General features: G+C 42.4%; 1 protein-coding gene across 1 annotated transcript; it reads left to right on the top strand.

Moving 5' to 3' along the window:
* Positions 1-404: 404 nt before the first annotated feature.
* Positions 405-1,512, top strand: LOC145550474 (uncharacterized). The gene is made up of 3 exons (XM_081604397.1): positions 405-1,033; positions 1,248-1,327; positions 1,404-1,512. The coding sequence occupies exons 1-3, from the start codon at positions 592-594 to the stop codon at positions 1,494-1,496; spliced, it is 615 nt and encodes a 204-aa protein (XP_081460523.1). The 5' UTR covers positions 405-591; the 3' UTR covers positions 1,497-1,512.
* The last annotated feature ends 8,409 nt before the right edge of the window (positions 1,513-9,921 follow it).

Below are 9,921 nucleotides of genomic sequence, written 5' to 3'. Positions count from 1 at the left end.
CCTGGTCAAGCTGTTGGACTCACCTGTTCAGGTAGAGGAGGATCTGCAGACCTGCTGCTGTTCACTGCTTCACTTCCTGCATTAATGAACTCTCTGTCTCTGCTCACATCAAGCGCCCATCAGGTTGGTGGGAGAGACCAGCCGATGTGCCGGGAGACTGGAGATGAAACATCAAGAAGACTGGAGACCAGTGGATGTTGGGGGTGGTGACTGGGACAAGAACTCAACTGCTGTAGTTTGTGTTGAACTGGACTGTGGTTCTGCTGTTTCAGTAAGAAAATCAATGGAAGCTTCAAAGAGACCAGTTTGGTTGATCATGTCTGACTGTTTGCAGTCTGGATCTGAATTAAAGAACTGTATACCTGATGATAGAAACAGTGATTGGAGCCATGAGTTAATCTGCTCAGGTAACTCTGAACTCTCATATTTATGTGTTTTAAAATGTTTCTTCATCAGGTTCCAGATGTCTGCAGAGAAACCGTCACCTTTAACTAAGAACCTGAAACCTGGAGGAGAGGGAAATTAAAATAATTTAAATATTACTGACAGACTAAAGATCTGTCATAAAGTTGCAAGTTACCATGTATAAACATGCTAGTAACCATGGTAACCAGTGTGATGAGCTCCTGTCTCGTTCTCATGCCATCTTGTTTTCCACCTCAGATTAGATCCAGTTGTCTCTGTGTTTCCTCTGCGTTCCCAGATCTGCTGGTTGAGCCGCTCATCTTCCTCTCTTCCTCCACTGACGGGGTCTCCACATCCAGAAAGCAGGGGTCTGAGCTCCTCATTGGCTCAGGTTTCAGCATCATGTGCTCCATCAGGCCTCAGTATGAAGGCGGCTCCTTCCAGCTCATCTTCAGCTCCTCTAACTACACTCTGAACCACACCCTGCCAGCTGTTAATCACTCCGCCCTCTTCCTGTTCGCTGCTGCTGGCCACGCCCACCAAGGAACCTACCGCTGCCTTTACCACGTCTACGTTTTCTCCCATAACTTCTCCTCTGTGAGCCAGCCTCTCAACCTCACTGTCTCAGGTAAACTCATGGAGTCCATCAGGAGAAGTTCTGCTTCAGGTGAACCAGCAGCTGTCTGCCTCATTCATGAGGTCAGAGATGAGGATTGATGATATTAATGTTCATGATCAGATCTACAGGCAGCATGAAAACAAGGGTCTATATGATTATTGTACATTTCTGGTTTAACTCGTCTGATGAAAGCTGATCCTGAATCTGTTTCGTTCGGTTTCAGACTATCTCACTGCTTTGATCATCAGACTGGTTGTCGTCCTGCTGGGTTTGCCGGGATCAGTCCTGGTCCTCTACTTTAAGGTACTGCATGTATCATGCATGATGTGTTCAGCTGGGAAAGTTCTTGCATTGAAGCTGAACCATCCTCTGTTTCCAGGCCAGGAGAAACCAGAAGTCTGGAGCAGAAAACAACCATCATGATGAAGGATCCAGAGCTGAAGGCAGCTTAGAGGAGGAGCCTGCAGTCTGAAGGAACCAGGAGAAAAGGATCTTCTTTCACATCCACAGGAAGGAGCAGAGACATGTTTCAGACTCCTGGAAATCTATCCGTCTGTGTATCTATGATGAAACGTCTCTGTGCTCCTGCAGCAGGAAGGAAGTTCAACATTCAGAAATTTGTATCTGGACTAAACCTACTAAAGTAAAACTTATAAAAGAAGGGAATACAAAGCAAAACATTCAACGAAATGTAACAGAAAACCCTCTTCATCAAAATCTGCTCTTCATCAACCTTGCAAGGATAGCATATGATAGGATATTTGGGGTCAAAGGTTAGGTGGCCAATTCCATTCAGGCCCTGGACCCAGTTTGTGTCCTCGTCTTAGTTGGGGTTTTGAATTGTGACAAATGCAACACAGTTGATCCTGGCTTGTAATACTGTGAGCTGCCTGTAGGTGGTGTATGTCTTCACTGCCATGATAACCCATCCAATACATCCAGTTCCATCAAGTCTGAACCAGAAGTGATCCGCGCCATCTTAGTAGGGAAGTGCATGTACAATGCTTAGTGGACCCATGGCTTCAAGACCAACAACAAGAAACATGTGGACACTCTTGACCAAATACGAGAGAGAGATACATGAACAAAATGGCTGCCGTCGGGATCAACCTGTATGAGACGGAGGAGGGAAATATGTCAGACGATGTGGACAAGCTGCCTCTGATCTCCTACTACAATAACATTAACTACCAATCAACACGAAGAGTACATACGCTGTAAATGAGCTTCACTGGCTGAAATTCATGGACGCATATAATTAGTATTTCAACAGCTTTGTAAAGGACAAACGGACTTTGTGTGAATAATGAGGTTCTGGTGACTGGCAGACCAAGTACAGGTAGCAACAAACACGTCGGCTACATGTCTGTCTTAGCCTGCAGATGGGATGGAACATTTTATGGTTACTATGATTATGAGTGGATCAATGCATAACAGTGTTATGGTTCCTGTGTAAAGCTTGTGATCATGGGAAAGTCTTCTGAAGCTGTTTCTCTGAACTCTGGATTATTATAAAGTCGTAGAATATTTTCTTTTTTCATTCTTATGACAGCCATAATGTTTAATTTGCTTCATGAAATAAAATGCGTTTGCTTGCAGTGTGTTTTGTAGCCAAGTAGATTGTTAAACTGTGTGAATTAAATGAAACGTTTCCTATAAACAGTTTGCTGTGTTTTGCTTGAGGCTCTTTCTCCTGACTGTTCAGTGAGCAGAGACTCCAAATGCTGCAAAGCTTCAAATAAATATTGACAAAGAATTTATATTCTCTCTGGTTTTTATACGGTTTTTCCTCAGTCTGTTTGTTATGGTCTGGCTCTTAAACCACAACAAATGAAAGGGAAGCAACACAAGGGATAACTTAAAAGGGAATTTATTTAACAAAAATCATAACTGGTTGGGAAAGAAAGGATAGAGTGGCAGGGAGACAGAAAGAATGAGCTGCCCTGTCAGAGGAAGTGGTGTGTCTTAAGGTGGACCGTTATCTGTAGCCACTGGCCAGCTGCCTCCACTTCCAATCAGCACCAATTAGAAAGTCCAAAGACATGGATGTTAGAGACCCAGAGGAAAGGCTGTCGTTAAATCTGGTATGAGTATGTGAGATCTGTCCAGGTGCATGCAGAAAAACGGAATAAAGGCCTGAGGAATAACAGTATACCCTGTATAATGATTAAATGATGATTATAAGTGATAAGTGATTATAAAGTGATAATACACATGCCAATGAAGAAATGTCTGTAGTGTATGATCAAAACATATATTCTGTACTTTTAATCAAGTGAATGTTATAATAATGTATACTCTGTACTCTTAATCAGTTGATTTTATTACATTATGGAAAACTGAAGGTTATACTTTTGAGTTAACAACGATTAACATGACTATGTATGGTTATCATTTATTACTAAAATCATGAAGACTGGGGTAAGGAAAAAGCAAACACTCCTCACTGAGCGAAAGGCGAGGAACCGAAGGATGAGTCATCAAATGAGTGAGCGAGAAGCAAGGGTGGGGCAGAATTAGAAACAGATGGTCAACGGAAAATAAGGGAAATGCCCCGATGAAGCGAGGAGGCAGGAATGAGTCATTAGAGGCTTGAGGAAGAGCCCGGTACTTTCTGCAGGCAGCCCTGCCTTGCATGACATCAGGTAATGACATAATGCGATGGGCGGGTTCCATGAAAACACAGGGCATAAATACTGATGTACGAGGGAAAAAGAGTGTTCTTCATCCCCAGCACAGAAGAGGAGTCAACAAGAGAAGCAGGCTAAAGACTAGCGGAGGACCACACCCGGGACCGAGGAAAAAGCTCAAAGACTTCACGCCGATAAGAAGGGACAAGTTCCACCGGCCACCAACTCCGGTTCCAGATCCGACCGACTCCTCTGCCTCTACCCAACGCTCTCAACCCAGTAGCAGCCGACTTGGATAAGAGACGGAGGTCCTACAAAGACAAAGAGTCTGCACGTTCAAAGGACAGCGTGAGTCTTCTCTCCGCTTCTCTTCAGTAAAGAGGACTTTGCTCCGGCTGGACAAAGACTCTGACCAAGGACATCTAAAGATTACAGCTGCCGAGACCAAGAACCATCGGGTATGAGTTGACCAGCTTCCCCCAAAGCCTCGCTCAGTGAATTTAGTGAAACAGGTTAGGGATGAGAACAAGGATAGGATGTGATTAATCCTAGTTGATTTCATTATATTTTTGCTTCTTTTATAACTCTTGGGAATTTAATCTGTTGTCATATGCCCCTGCTAAAGCTTGCTTAATAAAATTGTAATTCTAAAATTCTAATGAGAATTGTGAACAGTGAGTTTAATTGTGTCAGTCTTAATTATTGTTGGTTCTCCTAAATGTGGTAAAGTTAACAAACATGATCCTAAAAACAGGGTGGCTTTGTGTTTTACTCTGGTGAGTGTTAAAATAATGACCCTGGGACTTGAATCTAAGTCACTAAACTTAATCTAGCCGTTAACAAGTGCCGTTATTTTAGGAGAGGAGCTACCGTTAACAGGAGTGGTTGTAGGGGTTATGCCGCCATGAAGGCTACTCAGCGGATTGCTCTTCAACTGTAAAGGGTCATAACTTCTGGATCGAAGGTAGTCAGAGCTAGACGAGTCCTTTCCGACCCCAGTTTAAACAGATAATTCTCCACAAACTATCTCTAGGGTAAGACTCGAGTTTCTGGGGGTTTTCCGGACCTGTTAGACAGAGAACTGGGCAGTAGTGAGTCCAAAGAGTTGTGGGGAGTGGGCGGGACTTACTATTGGGTAGTAACAGACAAGGCCTTGGGCCGCAACACCCCCCTCTTCAAGACAGGGTCCCACTGGAACCTTGGGCAACCTCTGCATTAACATCTGGAGAAATAGAGAAACAAAATTAAGTGCACTAATATCTCAGACCAGCTGAAATGAAACAAAACTTAGATCCTCTCCGATCCCATCCAAAACTCAACGACCGGTACCTTGAAGTGACTGTTGGACAGGTAAGGAGAAAAGGGTAGAAAAAAAAAGTTACTGACTTGGTGCTCTTGACAAAGCATCCGCGATGACATTATCCTTCCCCTTGATATGATAAATATCTAAGGAAAAAGATTGCAGAAACAATGAACATCTCACAAGTCTTTGATTTGGGCAGCGAAAAGAATTCAAGAAGGTCAAAGGATTGTGATCTGTGAAAACAGTCAGAGGCCCTGATTCTACATAGACCTCAACATGCTGTAAAGACCAAATAAGAGCAAGGGTCTATTTTTCAATGACTGAATAATTCAGCTGGTGTTTGTTAAACTTCTTAGAAAAAAACTCACAGGTCTTTCAATTGAAAAGTCATCCAGTTGCAAAAGGACTCCCCCTGCACCAACATGACTGGCATCAACCTGGAGCTGAAAAGGCTTATTCATATCAGGAGCCAACAAGACAGGAGAATTGCACAGCATCATCTTCACATCTTCAAAAGCCTGCTGACAGACAGAGGACCAAATGTATTTTACATTGCTTTCACATTGCTTTTCAGAAGGTCTGTCAGAGGTGCAACCACAGTGGAAACGTTTCTGCAGAAAGCTCTATAATATCCCACTAAACCCAAGAATTTCATGAGTTCCTTTATAGTCGTTGGTAGTGGATATTTTTCAATCGCTTCAACCTTTGCACAAACTGGACGTACTTTACCTTGACCCACTTGATGACCAAGATAAGCAACAGTCGCTCGAGGAAAGTCACATTTGGCCAGATTTACTGTCAAATGTGCATCCCGCAAACGATCAAACAAAGCAGTGAGTCGTTCCATGTGAGATAACCAACCATCAAAATAGCCAACAACGTCATCCAAATACATAGAACAGCCTTCTAAACACCCAACAACTTTATTCATCAAGCGCTGAAAAGTTGCTGGCGCATTTCTCAAGCCAAAAGGCATAACATTGTATGAATATAAGCCACTTGGTGTAATAAAGGCAGAGATTTCTTGTGCCCTTTTAGTTAAAGGGACCTGCCAATAACCTTTTAGTAGGTCTATTTTACTGATGAATTTAGCATTAACCAATCTGGTCAATGCAGTCATCCATTCAAGGTAAAGGATATGAATCAGGCTTAGTTATGCTATTGACTTTTCTGAAATCGGAACAAAATCTATAGGTTTTGTCTGATTTTGGAACAAGTAAGCAAGGTGAAGACCAGCTTGAACATGATGCTTGAGCGATGCCATTTTTTTAACATGTAGTCAACCTCAGCATCCAGATGTTTACATTTTTTCCGGGTTAACCCTATAAAACTGCTGTTTTTATGCATCACCCATCTCAATATCATGTTTGATCGTGTGCACATTGGAACATCTGCAAATAAATTAGAATGGGATTTTATCAACTGAATCAACTCAAAGCGTTGAGATTCTGGCAAATAGCACAGTATCTATGCTTTCCAATACTTCAGAATTCTTGAGTCGACCAGTTAACATGGCTGAATCTGGAACAGGCAACCCATCACCATTCCCTTCATTGCCAGCAGATGTCACTGTTTCAGCAATGCACAGGGTGAACTTCATCCACCAAGACATTATCAGCACGAACATGATAAGGTTTCATTACGTTGACATAAACTATTCGCCGTTTCTTCCGTCTTTCTGGAGTTGCAATGAGATAGTTTGGTCAGACAGCTGTTTCAAAACTGTGTGCGGACCAGAAAATTTGGCCTGAAATGGTGAAGTCACAAGAGGAAGTAAAGCCAGTACTTGGTCACCTGAAAGAAAAACACGACGTTCAGCTTTCTTATCATACAAACGCTTCATTTTTTATTTTCCTGTGCAGACGATAGATTCTCTTTTGCCAACTGAGTGGCAGTAAAGAGTCTCTGCTTAAACCCATTAACATAAGCCAACAGGTTTTGTGGTGGTTCAGCATCCTGACACTCATCTCTCAAAACTTTTAACGGACCACGCACAGTATGACCAAACACCAATTCATTAGAGCTAAAGCCCGTACTCTCTTGTGTTACTTCTCTTGCTGCAAGTAACAACCAGGGTAGACCATCCTCCCAATCAGCATTAATCTGAACACAATAAGCACGGAGCAAAGATTTTAATGTTTGATGAAATCGTTCCAGTGCTCCTTGGCTCTGCGCATGGTATGCTGTGGATTGGTTGTGCTTAATGTGCAGCTGCTGCAAAACCTGTGCAAACAAATGAGAGGAGAAATTAGATCCTTGGTCACTCTGAATGACTTTAGGTATCCCAAAAATACCAATAAACTGCACCAGAGCCCGTACCACAGACTTTGCAGTAAGTGTGTGCAATGGATATGCTGCTGGATACCTGGTACTTTGGTACAAAACAGTCAACAGGTACTTTGCACCTGAACGTGAAGGGGGAAGAGGACCCACACAATCAATTATTAAGTGCTCAAACAGTTTACCAATAGCTGGAATAGGATGCAGTGGTGCCCGGTTTAGGACTTGATTGGGTTTACCAGTAAGCTGACAGGTTTGACAAGTTTTAATATTAAAAGAAACATCTTTTTTCAGTCGTGGCCAAAATAAATTCCTCAAAATGCGGTCATAGGTTTTCCTAACTCCCATGGGTCCTGATTCGTCATGGGACACCTGCAAGACTAAGTCACGCCAGTTCAAAGGCACCACAACCTGATAAACTGGCTCCCCAATAGCATTCTCACCACAAGGCATCCACTTCCTTAACAATATCTTGTTTTCAACAAAGTATCCATGAGCACAGCTCTGCATCTCCTCAGCAGGTAATGCAGACTGAAATAAATGCTGTATGGTGGGGTCAGATCTTTGCTCCTGTCCCAGATCATTCTGTGAAACAGACAGAGGAATATTAGACAAACAAGAGGAAATGCATTTATCTTTTCCGAAGTCTTCATCCTGATGAACATCACTGGATGCTTTCATTGCCCGTGTCACAGCACATGCTTGAAAAATGTCAGGGTGTGATTTTTCATTTTCATCAGGACCACTGCTGATCAAAGGTACTGAAACCACAACTGGAGACCCTGGTTGATCAGGCCAGACTTTCCCTCCAGCTATATTGTTCCCCAGTATAACTGTAACACCCCTCACAGGCAGCGCTGGTCTCACACCCATCCTTACTTCTCCTTCAAACAACTCTGAATGGAGCACGAGCTTATGTACTGGAACACAAAACACAGACATGGCCATACCCAACACCGGTATAGATAATCCAGTATCAGACTCATCTGAAAAAGGTAAAACAGATCCCAAAATGAATGAATCGTATGCACCAGTATCTCTTAAGATAGTAACTGGCACCTTAATGTCACTCCCAACCAAAGAAACTTGTCTGTTAGGTTCCAGGTGGTGGGGATTAGTGTTTCCTTTTCAGTTCTTCACCAGTCCACCAGAGGGAGCCATTGGGTGACTCTGCTGGAGAGGCGTGCCCGCAGACTCTCAACTATCCGCACCTGAGGGGAATCATCGTCTGGAGGAGTATATAAGCAGCAAACAGTCAACACTTCCTTGCCAGGGTGGACACGAGCCACTACACACGGGTTGCAGACCACGCTGAGAGACGGAGAGACGAGAGTCGTCTGGTGATAAATGTGATTTAAATTGGAACATGACAACGTTGGATTTAGAAAGAAGTGACTGTAATAGTATGGAGTGTAGTGAAGAGGAAGGAAGGAGTGGGCAGAATGAAGATGGAGTGGGACTTGGTGGGAAAGGGTGGAAAGAAGTAGCGAGCTGCCGAAAGAGAGGAAAAAAGGAAATGAGGAAAGCACTGAAGACACCGATAATGATGGAATTGAGGAAGGAAAAGAACCACCAAAAAGACAAAACCTGAACATTATAATAAGATTTGATGAAGGAGAAGGAGTCAAGAAGATTGATCCAATTAAACTAACAAAAGCACTAAAAACACATGTTGGGGAAAATTAAATATGCTAAAATACTGAGAGACTGAAACCTTTTGATTGGATGTAATTCGGAAGGGCAAGTTGAAAAGGCAAAAAAGCTTGGATGGGTGTGTAAAGTTAAAGTCAGAGCAGTTGTTAAAGTGGGTGAAAAAAGAAATGATGAAAGCAAAGGAATTATCACAGGAGTGCCGTTGAGTGTTAACATGAAGGACTTAGTTGAGAATTTGAAACAAAGAAACAAGGAAATAAAGGGAGCACGGAGAATGACGAGGGGTACAGAGAAGGTTGAAACAGAAACTGTGTTGTTGGAGTTTGAAACAAAAGAAATGCCAAAGGAGGTTTTCTTTGGTTTGATAAGATTTAGTGTCAGGGAATACGTGCCCAAACCAGTGAGGTGCTTCAACTGTCAGGAATTTGGCCATGTTGCAAAAATGTGTAAAGGGAAAAGGAGATGTGCCCGATGTTCTGGAGACCATGAATATGGTAAATGTGGAGTTGGAGTTAAACCAAAGTGCTGTAGTTGTGGAGGAGAGCATAGTGTTGCTTTTTGGGGATGCGAAGTAATGAAACGACAAACAACTATACAGAAAACGAAAGTTATGCAGAAAGTAACATATGCAGAAGCGTGTAAAGTAGTTGAGAAAGAGAAATAAAATGGGAAATCTCTAACAGGTGAAAAGCAAATAATCTCAAAAATTATGGAAATGATTGAAAAGAAAATAGAAAAGGAAAAAAAGAAATGGTGACTTTTATTGCAGGAGTTATAAATGCAACATCGGACGTGAAATCAAAAACGGAAAGGATTCAGATTATTGTGAAGGCAGCATGCCATAGCTTAGACTTAAAGAATATTCGGTGGGAAGACATAAGGGGAGAGCTCTGTGTAGTCAAGCAAGTCAAGAAGGATAGTCTCAATCTTACAATGGAATGCGAGGAGTCTTTTGTCAAATGGGCAAGATTTTAAACAGTTTATTTATGAATTAAAAGAGAAACCTGATATTTGTATACAGGAAACTTGGT

This window comes from Poecilia reticulata, unplaced genomic scaffold (genome assembly GCF_904066995.2).
Source record: "Poecilia reticulata unplaced genomic scaffold, P_reticulata-male-v2 Scaffold_55, whole genome shotgun sequence".
Classification (NCBI taxonomy): domain Eukaryota; kingdom Metazoa; phylum Chordata; class Actinopteri; order Cyprinodontiformes; family Poeciliidae; genus Poecilia; species Poecilia reticulata.
The sequence above is the reverse complement of the archived record's forward strand: the minus strand, read 5'-3'. Positions and strand labels throughout refer to the sequence as shown.

Bases quoted from the DNA above. Each gene is read 5' to 3' on its own strand.
- LOC145550474 (XM_081604397.1), top strand. From the start codon at position 592: ATGCTAGTAACCATGGTAACCAGTGTGATGAGCTCCTGTCTCGTTCTC. The intron at 1,034-1,247 runs GTAAACTCATGG...GTTCGGTTTCAG, and splicing joins TCTCAACCTCACTGTCTCAG to ACTATCTCACTGCTTTGATC. The intron at 1,328-1,403 runs GTACTGCATGTA...CTCTGTTTCCAG, and splicing joins TCCTGGTCCTCTACTTTAAG to GCCAGGAGAAACCAGAAGTC.